Source organism: Ostrinia nubilalis, chromosome 19 (genome assembly GCF_963855985.1).
Source record: "Ostrinia nubilalis chromosome 19, ilOstNubi1.1, whole genome shotgun sequence".
Classification (NCBI taxonomy): Eukaryota; Metazoa; Arthropoda; class Insecta; order Lepidoptera; family Crambidae; genus Ostrinia; species Ostrinia nubilalis.
The window spans coordinates 9,226,636-9,249,724 of NC_087106.1; the positions used below are offsets into that span (position 1 = coordinate 9,226,636).

At 37.0% G+C, this 23,089-nt stretch overlaps 6 protein-coding genes across 6 annotated transcripts in view; 4 read left to right on the forward strand and 2 right to left on the reverse strand.

Annotated features, from left to right (window-relative positions):
- Positions 1-269: 269 nt before the first annotated feature.
- Positions 270-1,703, forward strand: LOC135081170 (vacuolar-sorting protein SNF8). Its single transcript, XM_063975910.1, has 4 exons — positions 270-652; positions 815-1,016; positions 1,138-1,284; positions 1,369-1,703. Exons 1-4 carry the CDS (start codon positions 385-387, stop codon positions 1,499-1,501), a joined length of 750 nt encoding a protein of 249 aa, XP_063831980.1. The 5' UTR covers positions 270-384; the 3' UTR covers positions 1,502-1,703.
- Positions 1,565-4,665, reverse strand: LOC135081168 (girdin-like). The gene is made up of 12 exons (XM_063975908.1): positions 4,571-4,665; positions 4,376-4,496; positions 3,985-4,170; positions 3,733-3,837; positions 3,237-3,566; positions 3,068-3,146; positions 2,813-2,996; positions 2,612-2,735; positions 2,311-2,459; positions 2,139-2,237; positions 1,979-2,053; positions 1,565-1,898 (listed from the first exon to the last, which is right to left on the reverse strand). Exons 2-12 carry the CDS (start codon positions 4,424-4,426, stop codon positions 1,754-1,756), a joined length of 1,527 nt encoding a protein of 508 aa, XP_063831978.1. The 5' UTR covers positions 4,427-4,496; positions 4,571-4,665; the 3' UTR covers positions 1,565-1,753.
- A 99-nt stretch (positions 4,666-4,764) lies between these two features.
- LOC135081169 (histone deacetylase 11) lies at positions 4,765-9,317 on the forward strand. The gene is made up of 9 exons (XM_063975909.1): positions 4,765-4,880; positions 4,988-5,120; positions 5,858-5,968; positions 6,387-6,478; positions 6,782-6,986; positions 7,245-7,411; positions 7,696-7,804; positions 8,202-8,365; positions 8,706-9,317. Exons 1-9 carry the CDS (start codon positions 4,855-4,857, stop codon positions 8,746-8,748), a joined length of 1,050 nt encoding a protein of 349 aa, XP_063831979.1. The 5' UTR covers positions 4,765-4,854; the 3' UTR covers positions 8,749-9,317.
- A 1,323-nt stretch (positions 9,318-10,640) lies between these two features.
- Positions 10,641-17,858, reverse strand: LOC135081299 (RIB43A-like with coiled-coils protein 2). Its single transcript, XM_063976031.1, has 9 exons — positions 17,620-17,858; positions 17,002-17,142; positions 14,566-14,726; positions 14,001-14,136; positions 13,451-13,555; positions 13,020-13,159; positions 12,625-12,712; positions 11,517-11,623; positions 10,641-10,988 (listed from the first exon to the last, which is right to left on the reverse strand). The coding sequence occupies exons 1-9, from the start codon at positions 17,740-17,742 to the stop codon at positions 10,847-10,849; spliced, it is 1,143 nt and encodes a 380-aa protein (XP_063832101.1). The 5' UTR covers positions 17,743-17,858; the 3' UTR covers positions 10,641-10,846.
- Positions 15,446-16,732, forward strand: LOC135081298 (uncharacterized). The gene is made up of 2 exons (XM_063976030.1): positions 15,446-15,685; positions 15,976-16,732. Exons 1-2 carry the CDS (start codon positions 15,526-15,528, stop codon positions 16,527-16,529), a joined length of 714 nt encoding a protein of 237 aa, XP_063832100.1. The 5' UTR covers positions 15,446-15,525; the 3' UTR covers positions 16,530-16,732.
- Positions 17,859-18,466: 608 nt separating the features above from the next.
- Positions 18,467-23,089, forward strand: part of LOC135081341 (uncharacterized) — a 93,916-nt gene continuing 89,293 nt past the window's right edge. Inside the window, exon 1 of the mRNA XM_063976060.1 lies at positions 18,467-18,807. Within this exon, the coding sequence (XP_063832130.1) occupies positions 18,621-18,807 (187 nt within the window). The 5' untranslated portion in view covers positions 18,467-18,620. The remainder of the gene's footprint in view (positions 18,808-23,089) is intronic.

The following is a 23,089-nucleotide window of genomic DNA, read 5'->3' on the forward strand; positions in this document are numbered from 1 at the left end:
TAACATTTTTCTATCACAACGAAATAAACGCAACACATGACAAGACAACCCTAGCGCGACGGCCGAGCGTGCGAGCGAGAGAGGTATGCAAAGCGAGGTACATACATGAGTTTACCTTCTGTTATATTTTGTGGTTTCACGAACACAGATATGGATTCACGAATTTGTTTGAATGTTATTTAAATGCAGTGCTCAATGAGCTCAATTCATAGCTCAATCACATGGATAAAGCGATTATTTTTGCTGCTCACTATCAGCTGTTCAAACGTCATGCGAGCAAACGTCAAAGTTAGTGTGAGTAAACCACAACCGAAGTTTTGTTCAGGATTCCTTTTTATTTCCTGATTCTGGATCCAATTTTGTTTACATAGTCAAACGTTCAACATGAGGCGACGAGCAGGAGTTGGTGCTATTCAGAAGCAAAAGCTTGAGCAAGAGAAATACCGAGAAAAGGGCTCGGAAATACAAGAGAACCAGTTTCAACAAATGTCGCGACAATTGGAAGTGTTTAGGGAAAACCTGGAAGAGTTTGCGACGAAGCATAAGAGTGAAATCAAGAAGAATGCTCAATTCAGGCGTCAGTTCCAGGAGATGTGCGCTGCCATCGGTGTAGATCCTTTGGCATCTGGAAAAGGGTTTTGGTCTGTACTAGGTAAGTAATGTTAATTTTGTCTAGTATTTGGTACCTTAATACAATAAATCAAGGTCTGTTGTATTGGCTTGACTTTTCTTTATAATGTTCAGGCAAAATTTAGACATCAAAAACTTCCAGTTCACTAAATCACTACATAAAAATTATGTGATAACTTTTCAGGTATTGGTGACTTCTACTATGAGTTAGGTGTGCAAATCGTAGAAGTTTGTCTCGCAACAAACTATAAGAATGGTGGACTCATCACTCTTGAAGAGCTGAGGACCCGACTAATAGCAGCCAGGGGCAAAGCAAAGAAACATCAAGATATAACTAATGAAGATCTCTTAGCAGCTGTTAAAAAGCTTAGGATATTTGGCAATGGGTATGATTACACATTATAATTTGTCATTCATCTTTTAGACTATATTACTTGAAATAAAATATTACTTGAAAAAAAAAACCCTGTAACTTTCAAAATGATGATTTGTTGTATAACATTACAGGTTCTCTGTGGTGCCTATTGGCAAAGGAAAATGGTTAGTTCAGTCAGTGCCAGGTGAACTGAACCTAGACCAAACTTTAGTTCTCCAGAAAGCTAGTTCATTGGGGACAGCATGGGTGTCAGCCAGTATTCTAACTGATGACCTTGGGTAAGAATTAATTATCAATCCATGTAACATCAAAATTACTATAAATTACATTACTTGCAATAAAAAATACTTTTTTCTTTGCAGATGGAACGACACAAGAGCACAGAATGCTTTGAATCACATGGTCAAGGAAGGCTTAGCCTGGGTTGACACGCAGGAAACTAAAGAGACATTGTATTGGTTTCCAAGCATGTTTGCCGAGTGTGTTTCAGCATAATATTTTATAATACATTGTTGTGATCACTGCCTATTGTTCATGCAAGCAAAAAATGTATTTTCATAGAGAGAGATGCTGTATCCAACACAATGATTTTTTTTGCATTGATGGGCAGTTTTTATAGTAATGGTATGTTATTGTTAAACTGTAAAAACTTTAATATGTAAATAATGTTAATAAATAAAAATGCTTTTACTTTTTACTACTACTATTATTGCACATTTAATACTTTTATGAAAGTAATGATTTTGATTAACTGGTGCCATTACTGTTCTCATGGTCAGATGATTCTTCAGAAGGAAGTTTGAGCTTTTTCCTTAATTCTTTATTTTCTTCTTGCAGATCTACTAATCTTTTCTTGAGTTTTTCAGTCATTTCAACATAAGACTCCTTCCATCTGTAATAAAAACACAATATTTAAACATGGAAAAAGGGAAATTAATTGTTCAAAAGGTAAAGATAGCTTCAACTTAGTACTTTTTGTTAAGTTCCATCTGATTTGCTAAATGTTTGTTTAATTCTATTAATTCTTCTTCTTTTGATGACACCATCCTGGAAAATAAGCAATTTCGTAGTTAGTTTCTGTTTTGTTTGACATTTTCTGTAGCTACAAGCAGGCAGGTAGGTATCTACTTACTTTTGATTTAATTCAGATCTTGATGCAAGCATGGCTTGTAATTTATTTATCATATTGTGAGTTTCATCTAATGATTTCTGAAGATGTTCTATTTGTAATCTAAAAGAACAGAAATCAATTAAAAAAATATTTCTAAAGAAAAAAACTAAAGTACTAAATAAAAAATAAGTACTTCATTTCTTCATTCTGTGTTTTCATCAGATTTTCTTCCCAATTTCTTCTTTTTATTTCTCTGGCGTGAATATCCTGTATTCTCTGTATGTCTATGGCCAGGCATTGCTTCTCACAGACAAGTTGGATATTTCTTCTCTCTGATGAGACCTGAGAATATCGTATAGAACTATAAAAACTACCTACTGATCTTCAGTAGTGGTAGGTAAAAATACATATAAGTGGCGTTATGGAAAATAAGAAAAGAAGTAAGTGAGATTGAAGGTTTTTTTTTGTAATATAGATTTACATAGTTAATTTACCAATTCCTGAAACATTGCTTCAAGTCGTTGTTCAGCAAGAGCTAACTTTGGGTCAACTGATTGTAGATTATCTTTTTGCTGTTTTAAATAGTTTTCATTTTCTTGCTGTAGGATTTTGTTGTCCCTGTAAATGTTGAATATTAGTTTTCGAATTAGGTGTTTTAGTAATTAATTTGGCTTTTGTGATAATTATGTTTATACCTCATTGCTTTGTTTAGCAACATGCCTTTCTCTACAAGTTCTGTGTCCAAATTCCTGATATGGTGAAGCATGTCTGTTACTTTCTCATTGTAATTATCTTTGATTTCATCTAATTCTTTTCTGTAACTTGATTCCATATCGTGTCTTATGGTCGACAAAGTTTTCTTGAGTTGTGCTATTGTTTCTGTAAAAATAACACATTTAAAATTAAGGCGAACTTGGTATTTTAATTCCAATTAATAGTGGTTTTCATACCTGTAAGTTCTTTAATTTTTTTGTGGCTTTCATTCTTTTGTGTTGTTACGAGATCGAAAAGCTGTAGTGCTTCGGCCACCTAAAATTCAAAAAAGTTTTTATTAGCTGACAAAAATTTCGACATGAATTAAATTATAGCCTAATCTGTGTTACAACTTATTTTACTTACTTTAGATTTCGCTTCCAACTCTCTTCTTATTTTACCAGCACTTTCTTTTTGGCATAAAAGTAGTTGTGCTCTAAGATCTTCGTTGCTTTTTCTTTCAGCTGCTAAGTTAATTTTATATTCTTCTAATGATTCAGATACTTCTTTTATCTTTTGTTCTAGTTGATCATTTATATTTTTATAATCACTGATTTCTTTTTCTTTATTTTTAATATCACTTTCTAATTTACTGCACTTAGTATTTAGTTCTTTATATTTAGTTTCCAGTTCTACATAATCAGTTAGTGCAGTTTCAAGTTTTAATTGTAAATCCCTTATGTTTTCTTTTACATTCTGTATGAAATGAATATTTTTTAAATCTAACGTCACAATGTTTGTGTGAAATTCAAATACCTACCTATTTAATTCCACCAAAATTCGTTTAAGCAATTTAATTAAAATGTGTTTAAAGCATTTTGTGCGTGAAAGAGAAACAAACATATCCATCAACGTGTTTTACCTGATTCCCATTGCCCTCATAACTTTGGTAAAATTTTAATTCTGCGTCTAACGCGTCAATAGTTTTTTGTGATGTTTGCCATAGAACGTGCAAAGAATCTCTTTCCTGTAATAAAATAATAAAGGTGGGTGGATCAAGTGTTTTGGTCCTTCGAGCCGGATCGTTGATATCCCTAGTTAGGGTAGGAAGGTACGCTAACTTAATATTATTGAACTGTCCACATTGTATACGAAAGTGTTTTGGAGTACGTACCTTTGTAAGGATTGAAATTTGTTTACGCAGTTCTTCAGTTTCTGGACTATTAGGATCAGAGTTGGGGTTTGATATTGGAGTGCCATTTTGTAGTTTTTGTTTCATCAGCATTTCCACTTGTTGCGAAAGTTTTTCATTGTCAGCTATCACTTTGCGGATTTCTAGATCAACTGCGGTTTGATTCTCCTAAGGAAAATAGGTGATAAAAATTATAAAATAAGTTTTTTAAGGTCATTAACATTTGACGATGATTGCACGTGGAAAACTAGCAAGTAGGTTTTTTCGAGTACAGTAGTCGAGATAGTAAATAACATTGTTTAGGTTAATTGTTTTATTGAGGGCAGAATAATTTGAATACGTTTTTGGAACAGTTAATTATTTCAGTATTTACCCTGTAAAAATCCACTTCTGTCTGTAGGGCATCCAAGGTCGTAGTTTCCATGTTATTTTATGTAGGATAAAAATTATCAAATACATTTAGGAGGTATTACAAGTTATTACCATTATTTATTCTGAAACAAATTAAAAAGAAAATAATTACGGCGCACAACTTAAATAAATGTAAATAATAATAACTTTAGCTGACAGGCAAAGTAAAGTCGATTTGTTTACATTTCCCGCGGAATGTAATGCCTTTCTGTTGCTAGGCAACACATTTTTTTCACATTTGTTATTTTAACGTTCCAAAGAAATGTAGCTGCATCGGTATCAGTACAATGAAATATCGAGTGACAGTCACGAGATATTTATGAAAACTTCAAACGTCAATCAAGTGTCAATTTGACTTTTGCGCGAAAAATTTACGCAAGTCGCCGCAAAATTGGTAAACAATTTATTTACTCTAAAATGTTGTGCTAAAATGGTTTTAAAATGAGTGACTTGCATACTATGGGCAGGTACGTTAGTTCTAACACATTTAGAAATATTTTTCAATGTTGCGCTGAACTCGGAAAATCGTTTTCTAACTTATATAATTTTTCCATTTTCTCGCCTATGTTTTTAGTGATAACAGCTTGTATTTGGATATCAGAGATGACCAGTGGCCACTGGTGTATGACGACAAGTATAATGTTTCGTTTTTAGGGCTGGAAAGGTTCCATCTTTTTGATGCGAAGAAATGGCGCAACATTATTGAAGTGCGTACCGGATTAGCCATTAAATATTTACTTACAATGATATCGTGAATACTTTAGTAGATAAATAAGTAATCTTATCTATAGACTTAGATTAATAAAACCTAGATGGATAGTCTTCATACAAACGCTTCGTCAAGAGTGAGGCAAAAATCTAATGTCATTAGTGTCAATTTTGTTGGGGAGTGTAGACAGTGAAGGCGATTTTCCCGAAAGTAGGGAAATTTTTAATACGTTTTTAATTATTTTATAATTAACAAAAACAAAACGCATCATGTACTTACTTATTTATTGAATTCAAAGTACCTACCTAATAACAATAAGATAAATCGACTTAAAAGTCTCGATTTCATAAAAAAGGAAGTGTATTTGTACGGCGAACAATTGGGAAATAAATTTTCTTGTTACTGGTATCATTCCCGTATTTAATTTTTGAAAGCCAAATTGAAGCAAAATACGCGTCGAATTGTAGTACTTACTTATGAAATGTAACACTGGTCACTTTCTTTCGTTTTTCTTATGTATTTTAGACACCCTTTCACAGCACAAACCGTTTTAATTAATTAAAATTCGTCGGACGTCTTTACCAATTTTTCACTTTGACAGTTCATGTGACGTTTACGGGTAAGCCGTGCCGGCTCCCTAAAAACTGCCTCACCTTTCGTGCACTGACTATCTATCTAGGTTTTATTAATCTAAGTCTATAGATAAGAATTGTGTGCATTTGTTATGTTTTTCAGTATCTAAAAAATGCAGAATTAATTACTGATGAATGTCTTGTGAAACCGCATGAAGCTAAAAAGAGTGATCTGCTTGTAGTTCACACTAAAAAGTATTTGAGATCATTAAAAGTGAGTAAAAAATATTTTTTTCTTTAGTTGAATAGTAATATTTGTTTCTTTTTTATTAATTTTCTTTTTTCTACACTGACCATTTTTTTTAATATTGTATTACTAGCTTTCCGCCCGCGGCTTCGCCCGCGTGGAATTTTGTCTGTCACAGAAAAACTTTATCGCGCGCGTCCCTGTTTCAAAAACCGGGATAAAAACTATCCTATGTTCTTTCCCGGGACTCAAACTATCTCTATGCCAAATTTCATCAAAATCGGTTGCGAGGTTTAAGCGGGAAAGCGTAACAGACAGACAGACAGACAGACAGACAGACAGACAGACAGAGTTACTTTCGCATTTATAATATTAGTTGGGATTAGTTGGGATATTAGTTGGGATTAGTAACAAAAATTATAAAAATGTATGAATGGTTTTTCAGTGGAGCACCAAAGTAGCTATGATAGCAGAGGTGCCTGTTGTTGCTTGCCTGCCAAATATGTTGGTTCAATATGCATATCTCAGGCCAATGAGGTATGTTCTTTCGTTCATTTATTTCAGCCGAATGACATCCATTGCTAGACTGTTCTTTACTGTCTAAAATATTAACTGATATAAGGTGTAAATGATATCTAGAGTGGGGAGTGGAGGCCAAATCCTACATAAATGTATCTGGTCAATTAGGCACTATCATGCTCTTAGAATGTAGACTAAATGACTTCATCATCATTATCATTTCAGGCATAGCATGTCTACTGCTGAACATAGGCCTCCCCTAATGATTTCCTAAATGACAAAATATTGATTCTATGACAGCTATTATTGTAATAATTCCAGACTGCAAACTGGGGGTTCCATCTTAGCTGGCAAACTGGCCCTCGAAAGGGGTTGGTCAATAAACGTGGGTGGAGGTTTCCACCACTGCAGCGGAGATAAGGGTGGTGGATTCTGTCCATATGCAGACATCACTCTGTTGATACAGTTCCTCATCATGAACCGGCTGATACAGAACGCTATGATTGTGGATTTGGATGCTCATCAGGTAATTTATTTTGAGCAAATTAGTTCTAATTTGAGTAAGGAGATTTTAGGTTGTTCCTATACTTAATTGGAGGTATGTTTCTTAGGTTTAGCAAGGGTTTTTGTCAATTTGTCACACATGTAAGTTGAAATTTAAATCGTCATACAAAATGTAAACAAGTGCCCATTAATTTGTCACAAGAAATAAAGTGTGACGAATTTTCTGTGACAAATTGACAACCCTGCATGCAACAATACAAAATGGAAATTCTGTCTTCAGGGCAATGGCTACGAACGCGATTTCCTCGGCGTGCCAGAAGTGTACATTATGGATATGTATAATAGGAATATCTACCCCAAAGACAAGGAAGCCAAGCAGGCCATACGGCGCAAGGTCGAGCTGAATAACAAAGTCGAGGATTTGGAGTATATGCTCAAACTTAGACAGTTAGTTTTTTTATTCGTTCGTTCGTTCGTTTCAGCCGAAAGACGTCCACTGCTGGACAAAGGCCTCCCCCAAGGATTTCCACAAAGACCGGTCCTGCGCCGCTCGCATCCAGGCACCTTCCGCGACCTTCACCAGATCGTCGGTCCACCTAGTGGGAGGCCAACCAAGGTCACCCAAAGAGCGATGGAGCGTGCTATCCTCGGAGTTTTTTTATTGGTTCTTTTTATTATAACTAGCTTTTCTCGCAGCTTCGTCGTGTATTCTAAATTGTATTCTATTTCAGAAATCTAAAGGCAGCATTGAATGAATTCAAGCCTGACATTTTAGTGTATAATGCAGGCACTGATATACTGGACTCAGATCCACTGGGATTTATGAGGATCAGTGAAGTTGTAAGTACATTTTTCTGTATGAATTTATTTGGCAAATATTTTAATAATAGTTCAAATTTCTAATTAGTTTTTCTGTCTTTGAATTCGTCACAATCTCTCTAAGAGTAGGCGCACACTTTGATTTTTCGTCGGCCGATAGTTTAGTCGGGCAGTTGATCAGTATGGGAATGTATGGGAGTGCGCACACTACGCCGATTCGATTTGGCCGATTCTTCATACAAATTAAAATCGGGCACAACTATCGGCCAACTAAAAATCAACGGTGTGCGCCTACTCTTAACCTTTCTTTCTTCTCTTTGATATTATTTTCATTATGTTCAATTCTACACATAGGTATTCCTATTATTTTTGTCTTAACTTTCTCACAAGTAATTTTCTTACATATTCTTGTTACCAGGGCATCATAAAGAGGGACGAGTTTGTATTCGAGATTTGCAAAGAGCACCACATCCCCATAGTTATGTTGACTAGTGGCGGCTACCTTCGGAAGACGGCCCGCATCATCGCTGACTCCATTATCAACCTGCACAGCAAGGGGCTGATTTCGCCGAAGAAACAAAAGTGAGACCTAAAGTAATAGCAGATCCGGGGCAATTTCTTGTATTGCTAAAAAGACGGTTAAGTGCGTGCAGGGTGCACTTTTTTCTGTCGCCAAAAGCCCAAAGTGGAAGATGTAGTATTTCTTATATTGCCAAAATATTGAGTTAGAGATGACAGGTCAAATTAATACATCATTTCCCTTGTTTTTAGGAAAATGTAATAATTAAAACCTTTGTAGTCGTAGTCGTCTTTCTTTCGTTCGTGTTTTGACGAGCAAATGTTACTTTGAAAGAGATACCTTAGGAAAATGTTTTCCGACCCAACCTTTCAATAAAATACAAATGGTTTATTGCCTCCGCAGGAAGGGACTGTTCTCGCCTAAGAAACTCAAGTCAAAAGAATGAATGGCAATGCGATTTGGGAGTGACCTGTTGAATTTTTTTGCAAACAATTATTTCTTTTCACTGTTTCAATTTGCTCTGAGGGCTCCTTTCAATAACCTGGTGCCAATTTATTATTATCGTCTACCTATTCATAACAATTAAAATTTCTAATCGCATACGTATTTATTCCTGCTGCTGGTGTAAAAAATATTAATATTATAAATACTTATTTCCTAAATATTGTTAAAAGGTAATAAATCAAAATTATGATGATATTTAATTTAGTCAGTTGACATAGGAAATGAGAAACTACCAGTTACAATTTAGTTGTTTGGTGGTGGATGTCACATACTATGTGTGTACTATGTATAACTTCATACATTATAAAATAATGTAGTGACATAAATTTAATATTTTTGATCTCATTAAAATAATGTGCCAATTTTCTAGTTTATTGCAAATGTAATTTGCAACTTTAGATTGTATCAAAGTATTTTTTCTAGTCCTCCATTGGTGTTAACTAATGTGATATACTTATTCTGTATTTGCTTCGGAGTTTATTTTCCAAATAAATATATTTTTCTTCCTAATTTAGTGTTTTATTTAAATTTCAGAAATGTTGAATTGTTACCGCGTGATAAAACCTTTGACAAAAGATTCGTCACATTCAGTAAGTTTGTCGCGTTTAGAAAATGTGACGAATTTAAATACTTGACTTTTTTTTGCAGCGAGACGACAAAACTAAAAAAAAACAGTCATCGTGACGAGTTTAAAAAAAATTTTTATAGAACCCTATTGATGATGCGGTAAGTGTAGAATTGAAAATAAAAGTAAGATAATAATTTAACATAGATTTATTCAGCAAATAGCGTTCACACAACTAAAGCCAAACAGTTTCAAACAAAACAGAACTTTGTTTTATTTTCTTTGTACAATGCACACCCCACTTTACATGCAAGTAAAAAAATACTTATTACAGGTGCCTTGGTCCCTTTATCAGAAAATATTCTAATTTTAGCATGTAAGAGCAACTTTTGTGAGAAAATAAGATGTTGGCAGTTTTTATGTTATGACTTATAAACGTTGTCATTATTTTTTACTGCCATACACTCTAAAATGGGAATTGAAATAGCATTGTAATTAATCTAAGCAGTCTGATGTAAAGAACTAATAACAATAAAAGAGATCTAAAGAATAAATTAAATAGTTAATAAAATATTTTGCATACCGTGGACACAACTTCGATGCACTTATGATGGTCAAGTCAGACATAATCGGCTAAATAAAGACCGTTAATTTGCCCAAGAGAAAATTTAAATCAAATCATTTTCATTTGCGAACATGGTTTAAAAGTGACCCATTACCGCGACGCTCTTTTCTCCTCTGTGAATGTGCGCTTTTTACACTGAAACGACACTTAAAAGTTGATTAAAACTTAAGTTTAGATTCAAGCCTGTGTTTGGTTGATCTTCAATATTTAACATCGATCTCATCTTTTAGCATCGTTTCAAAATACAGACTTGTATATTCCCGGTACGGAACTTAGTGCTAAAAACAGAAAACATGTGCAGAATGTGGTTTCATTCTGGAAAATAAACATACAACCGAATTGAGGGGTTTTGTTGAGACTTCCTCCTTTTATTGAAGTCGGTTAAAAAGAAAAGATACTTCTACTATAGTCACAAATGAGTGAAACACTTGAAGTTGTTAAACGATTCGCAAATCAATCCCAACTTTGGTCAAGCGCTCAAGATCTATGCCTCTCGTTGCATATTAAACTAGCTTTAAAAAAAGCTAAATCGTCGATGCTAAGTCTGCAGACTCATCATCATAATCATCAGGTCATTTCGTCTCCATTGCAGGAACACGACCCTCTCTTATTTACCAGAGAGGCAAAGATCCCTACTTATGTCCCCAGTGCATCGTCACAAACGCCCGTATTCACAAACGATGCTTGCATAAGTGAAGCAGCAAATCGAACGCACAGCGTTGAATGGAGCTCTGTGATTGGTGCGCGTGTCACCTTGTGCGTGTACGCGCACTGTGAGACCTCATAGTAATGTTTGTGAATACGGCTCAAAGTTATGTCCGCGATATTCGTAGCACCTCCCTCATCACCTTATCTGGTGGTGGTGTTGAACTGTGAGTAGTAATCGTCGGTCGGCGTGTTGTTGTTCACTACCTCACGGTAGTATTTCTCTTTCTCCTTCTGTTGGAGAGCTAGCAGCTGGTTCTCTTCCAGCAGTTGGCGGGCTATGTCTCTGTAGGGGCAAGACATAAATAATTTGTTGTAGAATGATTGAAACTTTTCTTGGACAGATGGCATTTGCTAGATAAATACGTAGGTCATACGAAGGAACAAGAAAAGAAATTATGTAGCCCTCATCATCAACTTCAAGTCGTGTATTTCGTCTGTACTGCAGGATAGCAACCTTCACTAATTTACAAGAAGCAAAAGAAGCATTTGGCTTAAACTTCCTGGTCCTACCACCTCTTACGGTTTGTCTTATGAAAGAGTAGTATAGGGCCATGCCAACTCTTTAGTAGCCTAAAATTTTATGTCTTATCGGGTTTGACGATCGTGATTCGTGACGTCTCATTCACATTTCGTCACGAATTCAAAAATATTCCCATTCGAATTCGGATCCGAATGCCGTTATAAGTGGATTGACAAAACCATTCCATCCAAATCAGTATAAAACATCCGCTGCTGACTGGACTAGTTCTAGAACTAGGATTAATATTGTCCTCCCATTGATAAATCAAAGTAGTGAAGATGTTGCACATACCTCCTCTTCCTCTGATCCTCGATGTCCAGGCGCGCCACCTCCCTCTGGATGGACTTGGCCAGCGCCTGCCACTCCGCCTCCATTTTCTCTTGCGCCTCGCGTTTAGCCTGGAGTAAGTAATGTTTAGTTCTGTCAACTTTTGTCTTGATGAACTTAAAAGCTTCATATAAGGAATATAAGAATAAGAATAAATTTATTACTGTATAAAAACTTAGCCTAAACACAAATATGGAAAGCCTTCAAACTTCTAAAACGGACGATGGAACTGTTACTTATTGAAAGCACACGCTGAAACATAAGTGACGAAACTAGCATCGTGTGTGATTTGAGAGTAGGTAACTAGAATTGCCCATTCTGTTTGATGTGTACTCCTTAAGTCGCCTCCTACGACACCCGCGGTAAAGTTTCAAACTATGTAGAGTCATTAGGAATTTAGGACTCCAGTTTCATCACATAGGAATTGTTTCATCGTGTGTTTTGGATGTGTTGTGGGCTTTAAACACAGTAAATTGGCATTTCTAAAGTCTTAATAGCTTTCGGATAGTTCCATTTATTGCTAAAATATGGAAAACCTAATACTTTGCAGTTTGCACGTGCCAATGTTTATCTATTTATAGACTCCCTTATTGCCTAGACTAGACGATAGCTCATTAGGTGAGACTGCGATAGCTAATTAGTACCTACTTAATTGTAATCTTATCAATGAGACAATCGAGACATCAGAAGAGCCTCTTTAAATATTATAGTTTCCATTGTTGACAAAATTTTGATAAGTAAGTCGTAAAGTAGGTACCTATCTAAACAATTAAATAAGATGTTGTTTCTCTACCCTAGGTAGGTAAGTAGGTTTGAAATTAATCTTTCTCGAGAGAAAATCCTGTCTTAACCCTATAACTGGTATAGAGAAAAATATTTTTATTTAGTTTTGTACCTTAAGTTTTCTCAATAAGGTTCAAAATATGGTGGCAACAATTCTGCCACTACCAGGTAAAGGTTTAAGTGATACTTGAGACTGATAATAACGTTTAATTTTGAAAATACCTATCCAAGAGTAGTTTGTTGTGATTTTGTTCAATAACAAACATTGCAGGTATTCGCCTAAAATTACCTTGGCAGCAGCCATTTGTTCTTTCTGCGCTGCGTAAAACTTCTTCAGCTCTTCTTGGTTCATGCCTTTGTACATAAAACCGATGGCTCTGGGGACAAAACAAAATTAAATTCAGCATTCTGAATCGCCAGTAAGGTTTTTTTTTTTCGTTCGTTTAAGTAAAATGACGTCCACTGCTGGACCAAGACCCCCCAAGGATTTATGAGGACCGGTGTCCCACGCCGCCTGCATCCAGGCACCTCCCGCGAGTATTTTCAATCATACCTACCAAAAACGACATGGGCGACGGCAATTGCTTACCATCAGGTGATCCGTCTGCTCGTTTGCCTCCTATCACATAAAAAAAAAAAAAAACCATCTAGCTATGATAAAACTTGGTAATAATATTATAGTACCTGTCCTTGCCAAGGGCACTCTTGGCGACATCAGGGTTCTCAGTCAGCATGTCTGAGGTCAGATTGTTGTACATTTCAGCGGTGTTGTCCGCCTCCTCTTGCTCCTTCATTATCTGCTCCAGTTGTTTCTTTTCGGCAGCCTGGGAAACGGCAGTAAAATGTATCCTTACCTAAGTACTTTTTACCAATAATGTAGGAAGCTTTTAAAGATTTCACAGAATGATTTAATCTAAAATTTCAACATTTTTCTGATAAATAATGCACCGCGGACGTTTTCGGTAACTTGTGTCATATTTTTATTAGCATTACAAATGGAAAATAGCATGACAATATTATGTAAGACTTAACCGAGTTTCTTTGGATGCTTCTATGGACTAGTTCACGATATTGTCCCAAAGTAAAAAAGCTTTTTAAAAGCTAAATATTCTTACCAAAGCTTCGTTGTAACGCAGGTTGGCTTGGCCCAGCCTGTAGCGGCACTCGCGCTCCAACTTGTCCAGCTCTCCTGCGCGTGCGTCTCTCGCTTTTATCGCCATCTATCGGACAAAATATTAACTGTGTAACAACCATTTTCGAATGTTTAGTTGCTTCACACTGCGGCATCTTATGTTAGTTTTAGTAGGTGCTATCCCATCCCAACTAATCCCAACTAATATTATAAATGCGAAAGTAACTCTGTCTGTCTGTCTGTCTGTCTGTCTGTCTGTCTGTCTGTCTGTCTGTCTGTCTGTTACGCTTTCCCGCTTAAACCTCGCAACCGATTTTGATGAAATTTGGCATAGAGATAGTTTGAGTCCCGGGAAAGAACATAGGATAGTTTTTATCCCGGTTTTTGAAACAGGGACGCGCGCGATAAAGTTTTTCTGTGACAGACAAAATTCCACGCGGGCGAAGCCGCGGGCGGAAAGCTAGTTTTGCAATAAAAATGTGTAGTATGATGATTACAAGTAGGTACTAGAATTGACTAAGATGTATATTTACCATGTAAGCAGCCTCGGCGGCCTTTCTCTCCTCTTGGGCGGACTTTCTCTCTTGCACCTGCTGCTCGAGCCACGCGTTCTTCTGAGCTGCCATGATCTTCTTGCGCTCTTCGTAGTCCAGGTCTTCGCCTTCGAACCTGGAAATTCATATCATAATGTTATTTAATACCAGCCCCTTTCATCACTGGGGAACCCGAAATCATCATAACTGCTTACATCTGCGCACTGGACGGGCTCGCCGTCCGAGGCTCGCGGTGGCAGCTGCTTTTTCAAAACATCTGGGTTGTTTATATCAAATCCTTTCCTATTAGTACCTGCTAGTACCTATTATCCTGTTGTCTATTGCTTCCTTACCCAGCAGTCCCTATTATCATCATGACAAATGACTTACTTCTGCGCACTGGACATGCCGACGGGCTCTCCGTCGGAGACTCTCGGGTCTGGGTCGCTCATATCAACTCTTGCTCTATTAGTACCTCGTAGTATTAGCCCGTTGACTATAGCTTCCTCAAACCTTTGCAGTCTCTAACAATCATAGGAAGAAATCATCATAATAAACTGCTTACTTCTGCGCACTGGACATGCCGACGGGCTCGCCGTCCGAGGCTCGTGGTGGCAGCTGCTTCTTCAGAACATCTGGGTCGTTCAGGTCATACTCCCGCCGGTCTTCGGGCCGCTGGTACTTCGAGCGGAACGCGTCTATTTCCATGTTTATGCGGCGACGTTCCTAGGAACAAATTAGGATCGGTAAGTTATAAATTGCATCTAACAAAGTCTAAATTTGTTTGGAACACTGGTGACTGACTTCCTGATTTACCCATGACAGAGAGCTTCAGAAGTATTAATGTTAATAGAGATTAGCCAGTCTCTACTCTCTACTAAAGTAAGAGAAAACTGGTGGGCAGGCATCTTCTACAAACTGCCTTACCGCTCTTTTAATTGAAAAGTTTTTTAAATCTTATTAACGGGGGTTAATTTTCTGCAATATGTGGTAACTATACATAGGGCGACAACATTGCTATGCAACTAATGCAAGGCCTCGTGTCACTATTTAGATCCTATACTGGTCCGTTATGTTTAGCCATAAACTGCATACAACAGTTTTAGCAGCGTACTACTAGACAGGATTTAGAAAGAATAAAGAAAAAATATTTTATTTTGTACAAGACCCACATCATCTCATAACGATAATAATATTAACAGTTATTATAGCTCATCATCTTAATTATAGTAAACTGTCAAAAGCGCAGCCAGTCTCATTTCATAAAAGCATTGAACGTTAAAAGCGCGGCATTGCAGGGGCGCGATGGCGCCCGGCCCGCATAGCGGTCGCATTACTCGCGTGGTGTGACGTCACGGCGTCAAGGAAACCCGTTCTCAATGAACGCGGTTGCCAAGCGAGCGTTGTTGCCCCCGTAACGTCATGACGCGCCAGTTTGCGGTGCCGCCATTTTGCCGACGGTCGTGTTTACGGAGAGAAACATTACATTTTTAGTTAAAAATAGTCAAAGAATATACAGTGAAATATGAATTCCGTCCATTGGAGTGCACAGGAGGACGAGATTTTGATTGATTTTGTGAAAGTAAACGAAGCATTGTACAATACAAAATGCGCAGATTACAGAAAACCGCATGTGAAACAAAACTTGTGGTGTGAAATCGCTGAAAAGTTTCCGAACAAAACTGGTAAGTGATACTTTTTGTTAAAACCCATTTACCAAGTGAATAACTTAATTTTGGTGTTTTCACTACTTTTCTAGGTTTACTACCTATTGCTATCGATGTAATAGATAATTTACATAATTAATTATCCGTATTTGTTTGAGTGTTTCTCAAACTGCAAATGCTTTAACTATAGTCAGTGTCGGTCAAGAAATTGCCGATTAACAATAACACCGAACTCCGTAGTTAAAGATGTAAATAAATTTAACTGACTAGAACATAGTATGACTTTAAAAGTCAATATCTTTTTACAGATGTCGATTGCTCCAAAAGATGGTGTTATGTACGAGACTACTATATCAGGCGTAAATCCAGACCTGGCACTTGTGGAGAAACCGCTAAAAGGAGGTTTGAACTCCTACACTTCTTAGACAAATTCCACCCAAGGTACAGCTCTATGAATGGCTCCGATGGGACCATAGTAGACGGGAGTGAGAGTATCGACAACATGGATAATAGTGAAGGGACACCGTCCCAAAATGAGGAAACCTATGATGCTCCTGAGTACCAGGACAACCAAGATAGCAATTACGGCGATGATGGTAATAACGATTACATCCCTAATCACAGAAAACGGAAAATTGTAGATGGAATGCAGCAAATACGTATTACAAATAGTAATGAACCAGATGAGAATGACCTATTTTTTAGTTCTATGGCAAAGATTGTGAAGAAACTATCGAGGTACGAACAGGCACAGTTGAGAATGCAAATTGGGACGTTGGTTGGTAACGCTGAGTTACGCTGCATTGAAAACGAATCAACGATGCCACAAATTAGCAACGTTATACAAAAGACTGAGTTTTAGGAATACATTACCTAGTGTATAAGATACGGTTGCGAAGCGAACGTAAGACAGCAGATTCAGGTTTCGAGGGTTCCTGAAGTTCAAGCCTTTATTTTTTATAAATGGTAATACTTGTTTTTTATTTTTTCGTGATTGTAGTATCTCCCAAGTCAAAGACAATGTGGTTATTATAATTCGATTTGTATGTATGTGTATAACCTTAGTAAATAAAGTTTATTACAACAATGAATTGTTTACTTTACCTGTCGTATTACCATTACATTAATAAGTATTATGGTAGGTAAGCATTTTTAACATTTCACGAATATCGGTGTGCAGGTCAGCCAACCACGATATTTCATGCCGACTGATCGATTCGTTTGAATTATTGATGAGTGTATCAGTGTAGCTAGCATGCCTTTGTCCTTCTCCCTCAATCACAAACTAACGCACTGTGAGACCTCATAGTAATGTTTGACACGTAATGACGTACCTCTTTCTCCCTTGCTTCAAGCACCACGGCCACATTACTGTCTTTGATCATCTGCTGAGCGAAAGCAAGGTCCCTTCGTTTCTGCTCATCCCGCTCAGCTCGTTTTTCCACCACTTGACGCTCCAGGAACGGGAGGTCGACCTAGGGGCAAAACAATTTGTTAGGTCCAGACGAAAACATAAGACTTGTTTTATTTCTTCTCTCAAAAGGCTGAATATTCCTCCCAGGCTTGACTGTCACAAAACCAGGCAGGGTATCACAAGCTGGCCTATTAAATACCATACACAGTCCTAAGTATTCAAATATTTCAAAATATGAAAAAGTATTTTGATGGAAGATAGATCCAAGTCATCCAAGTATCTCAGCCAAACCAAAGGAAATAAAATTAACTTAATCTAATTTACATCTTTATTGAATTGTGTTGTAAATTGAATGATTTTGTAGTTGTAGCAAAACTTTATGAAATCCTAAAAAATTGTCCCAAATTGAGTATTAAACCAGTGTTATTTTGCTACCGAAAATTAAACGATCTATAGAACTTGTAGGAATTTAAAGGGTCTCTTCTGCAAGCGTTATTCTCTATAGCTACGAGTTTAAATAAACAAGTATCAATCTTACACCAATCTTCCTGTTCCGAGCATTGAAGATCCTGGATCTTCTCTCCAACTCACATTGTCTCCTTCGCTCCCTATTTTGGGCCTCCTTTCTATCTCTCTCATTTGCAATTTGTAGTTTCAGCATATTGCTTTAGCCTTTGTTTGAGATTCGTCTCAAAATAACTTGTTGTGATCGCTTGAAGTAAAAAAAAACTATTGTTTGAATTTGACTCGAAACGTCCCGTGCGCCAACGATCAAGCAAAAAATACGTTGCCATGGCAATTATGTTTTTAAATGTAGAGTCGCAGTGGACAGTGGTTGAAGAAAACGAAAACGACAGTAAAAAGTTTGTGTACCCAAATATTATGTTTATGGAACTTTGCACAGTGAGTAGTGTAAGAATACAAAGGTGACCAATAGCACAGGTAGTTTTAAATAAATAGTTTTTAAAGGAAAATAACTAATTTTCTTTTAGCCTCTTGTTATTTCTGAATACATAAAACAAAACTTAGTTACTACAATAATATGAACTTAATTGTTCATAAATTGAGAAGAACGGCAATTTGTATTAAACAAAAAAGGGCTAAATTGTTGCTCTACATTTCAAAGTTTATAAAAAAAGATCAGGCCTTGTTATTAATACCATGCTCGTACGTAACATCTCACTCTACATTCAAATTTTAAGCAAAAATGCAATTCCTAAATGAGCGTAGCGTTTAAGTAAATGTTGCTCAAAACTCTGGTAGATAGGTACTTTTCTTCGCGGTAGAAAATCAATTTTCCAGTGTAGCAACACCGAAACTGCGGCTCGATGCGTATGGTGTAGCCATGGAAGCGAGGCACTCCGCCGAAGGCGCCGAACGTATTTAGTTAGTACACGCCGAGTGTTCAACCAAGCTAGTCACGCTGCCCGATTTCGCGACGACCGCTCCACGCGTATACAAAAACGTTGACCGCACAGTGCTCCACAACGTAAACAAAACAGTGTGAGAGTTAAGTGTTTATTGTGTAATGTGACGATTATGACCAGTGTTCTAAAAAAGTCTAAAGGCACAAAAGGTAAATCAGAATCCATGCAAGAGGACCTGCCTTCGAGATGGGGGAATGACTCCCGAGGGATGGAAGATGTGGGCAAACTTATCAAGTACATCGATGACAGTGTTATTGGCAAAGGAAACTCGTTTTGCGGACCATTTGGAAGGAGGAAAGGTAAGAAGCTTCAGAATTTAAACAATAAATCTACAAAAAAGGCACTTTAGATCGACTCCTAAGTTCATTTGCTGAAAATACATGAAAGAAAATTTTAAAAATATGCGCCTGTTTTTCTTTGAAGGTCAATCAGAAAATTTGGCATAACGTATTTAGATGATATCTAACTCGGATTGTCCAGCAAAAACGAATAGATTGACAAACAAATTCTTTAAAGTAGACGAAAAAATAGACACTCATCTTATAGATGCCAAGAAATAAATCCTACATAACGCCTCGACGTCAATCAGTCATTATTTTTATCACGTTCCGGTTCTAGTTAGTGGTGTTCACCTACATCGCTAACATCATTCAGTTGAAAAGGTCGGACGCTCTATTAAACGTCGTCCCCAGCTTGTCTTTATCAACAACTCACACTTTACGATAAGATTATGAGAATAATTAATAAATAATTCCTTCCTCGCATGTGTTGTTGTCGCTCGGCATCTATGTTGGGCGCCAAAATTCGTGGTGTGACTCTAGCAGAAGCATAGCCATTTGGCACGACCAATTACGATTCATCAATCAATATCATCGATACACGTCCCGGCTACTGTAAGCATTCGATCGGTCAATTTCGTAACTTTTTCCTCATCGCTTTTTGAGATATGCTTCAGTGAAAGGTATCATCGTCCGACAAACCGGTTCTAAAGGTCGCTCGGGAGAGATGGGAGCAAAAACCTGGATACTTTTTACTCTACGTTTTGTTGAAGTTTCTTACGCCGATCACGCTCGCGATGTCAGTGTCATGTTACACTTAAACGGCTAGATGCATATTAATTATTAATGCATTGTGCCACGGAAACGTTTAGTTGTACTCACAACACAATAGATAAAGGGAACAAATGACTATTCACGTGCGCACTCACGTGTTTTGTCTATAAAATTAGTCATTCTACACACTGGGGTGCTATTTCTTAGGGATATATCTATTGAGTTATTAGTTTGTTTTTGTGTTAGGTTTGAATACGTAACAAAAGAATGTTGATGGCTTAAATAACCTTAAGATCAACGTAGTGTGGATTTGATACTACGTGCCAAGTAACTATGATGTGTGTATTGGGATTAGGTGTTATGGTAGATGTAATTTGCTTAGTTAAAGCGGCTTTACTTCTAGATTTGAGTTTATCCGGATTATTATTAGCTTTACCTTACAAGGTCTATTCTGTTAGATAACTAATTAACGACCAGTTACTTTTCGTGCTCTTGAATCACCTTTTGAAAAGATTTTCTATTAAAGCGGCATCTCTTATATACAAGAACATCATCATCTCTTCAATGTAGAGTTGTCCATATGAAAATCTATTGAATTTGTACTGCACACAGTACCTTATATGGGAGATACCTAATAACCTCACCTTATACATACGAGGGGTGGCTGAAAAGTTTTGAGCCTAGGGTATTAAAAATGCCGATAGAAAAGTATAAAAAATATATTTTTCTATTTAATCTCCCTCTACTACAACGCACTTCTTACATTTGTGTAAAAGAGCTTTTAATCCACTGAAAAAAATTCGCAATCTTTGCCTTCGAAATGAGCCTTTAACGCCGCCTTCATTTCTTTGTCACTCAAAAATCTTCGTTCCTGGAGGTCATTTTTCCAATTTGAGAATTAGAAAATAAAGCTAAGGATCCGGACTAAACTGTGTGGTAGGCGATTAATTTCTTGAAATCCAGTTTTACCCGGGGCAAGCCTTGCAACATGCGCGGTGTTCACGGGCGAATTGTCTGGCAATAACAGATTTCCTTCCGCCAGTTTGCCTCTTATTATTTCGACAACCACTTGACGCACTCTTATCAACAGTACAGCAAAATAATCCCCGTTTATTGTAGTTTTTTTTAAGTAGGTAGTCAATGAATAAAATTCCTCCACAATCCCAAAAATAGTGGTTATGAGCTTAGGTGTCGATCGCTCCGCTTTGAATTTCCGCGGCGGCGTTTTCCCTTTTCAATCCATTGCATTGACTCTTGTTTTGACTCTGAATCGTACTGCCGGATTTATTATTTATCAATAGTGACAGTGTGAGAAAAAAAATTGCTAGGATTATGGCCAAAGATGTCCTAAAACTCCTGCGAAGTTGTGACTCGATGCTGTTTGTCGAGTGGCGTGAGCATTTTTGACACCCATCGCGCACACTCCTTTTTCATGTGCAAATGAGTATGAAAAATATCGCCGATACGTTCCTTGCTAATGCCTATGGCTTCAGCTATCTGTCAAGGCTTAATTTACGGATCTCTAGAGCAAGATTCCTTAACTTTTCATTATTTTATTCGTTAATGGCGAAATCTGGCCGCCCTGACTTGCGGTCATCTTTTAGCGATTCCCTGCCATGCTTGAATTATCGGATCCAATCTTTCATGGTGGCAAATGAAGGCCCAGACTCCCCATAAACTGTCGACATCTCTCCAAATATTACCGTCAGCGTTTTTTTCTTCTTTGTAAGGCATTTTATGACAACTGTGTACTTCAATTTCATACATTGCGCGGATGACTGAGACATGATGATGTTTACGGATTAATTACTAAAAACGTGATGACGCTAATGAAATGAAACTTTGTACATATACTAAGGAGGTTATTGGCAAATTAATTAAATTTAGTGCGAGTCAATAATAACATTTGAAGATACTTAGGCTCAAAACTTTTCAGCCGCCCCTCGTAATATTTTGTACGATCATATTCAAGGTTAGTCTCTCGTAGGAACCGGTCGTGCGCAGGAACAATTACTTCAATTTGTATCGGGCCGCTTGACCGGCGCGTGGCACTTGTTATGCACGCGTTTATCGCGCTATTTGGACTATGAATTTGTATACGATTCATCAAATATATAGATATTAGGCGTTTCGATATTTTGGGTAATTATGTCCTTTGTAAACTTTTTGGAAAATTTCTTCAAAGTTAGGCAGACGTTTGTGTGGAAATTCCTCATAAGAGTAGTAGGGGTTCTATCAGCTATTAAAATGTTTTTTATCAGTTGTTAATGAACTTAAGAGTCATGTAAAGGTGTCTAGTGGTTTGGCCGCCACATAATTACACAGCTTAATATGGATCGCAAGGCGATGCTAATTGAATTTCAAGATCTCTACATTACCTAAGAGTTGAGAGTTCTCTACTACATACTCGTAGTCCGTTAAAGTTGCGAAAGACTCTACCAGTATGTCCGAAAAAGTCTGTCAAATTGTATAGAAGCGTAACCCCGAGCACACGTTGGTCTCTTTTGTCCCTGAAGGTTGACTCTATCTCTTGACCGTGAACTCTTTAGTACGGGACCAATGAAGTTTTTAAATCGCTTTCACTATAACGAGTGATTATATTTCTAGATTACACTATATTAAAGTAAGAACTGAAGACACACTGGAAACTGGAATGAACCCATTTGAGTTGTGAAAATAGAAAGGTATGAGAATTAAAATTTCTTAGCCCATTAACAAAATTGTATGACCGAAGAAAACATGTAGTTTCGCATGATTAATGAATACATTTCAAGCTATTAAATGACTGCTGTGGTCGTGCAAGGCAAACATCTTAATAAAATACAAGCCAATCTCGTACCTAAATAAAACATTACAAAAACTTTGCATACGTTAAAGGTAAAAAGGTGGGCGGGGTCTATTCCAACGTCATTTCACGTGATATTTTTTAACAACTGCAAAACAATCGGTAAAATACGCTGAGAGTTAGCATAAATTATGAATAACAATGCTAACATCGGCAGATATTTGGAAAAATAATATTTTGACATTTTTACTGAAATCTATAAAACAATGTCGTATTTTACACTATATTAATATAACTCGATAACAGTTTGTTGGATTCCGCCCGCCCCCAAAATTTATAATATCATAGAAATAAAATGAAGAAAATGTTGAAGTAAATTCGGTATTATTTTCTTCCCCATTTTCCGCAATTTACACCTCGGCTCGGGTCAGCTAGTGAGATCTAGATATTGATCAATATTTATTTCGACAGAAGCATTAATTTCAATTGTTTTTGTCCACCGCACAATTAGTGTTTGTCCACCGTGAAATTCGTTTTTGCCCACCGTGCTGTAGAGTACACGCTTCAACTAAATTCGTATTTTTATTCCTCTCTGTTGCCTTGCACATTTATTAGCATGCGTGAAAGAGCCAGATAGATCCGCAAGTACGGACTTTGTTGTAGGGAATTACCCCATAGCTGCAGGTGCGTAGCAGGTGTAAGGGTAAGGGTTAAGTTTAAGGGGAAAGTCCTATTGATAAATTT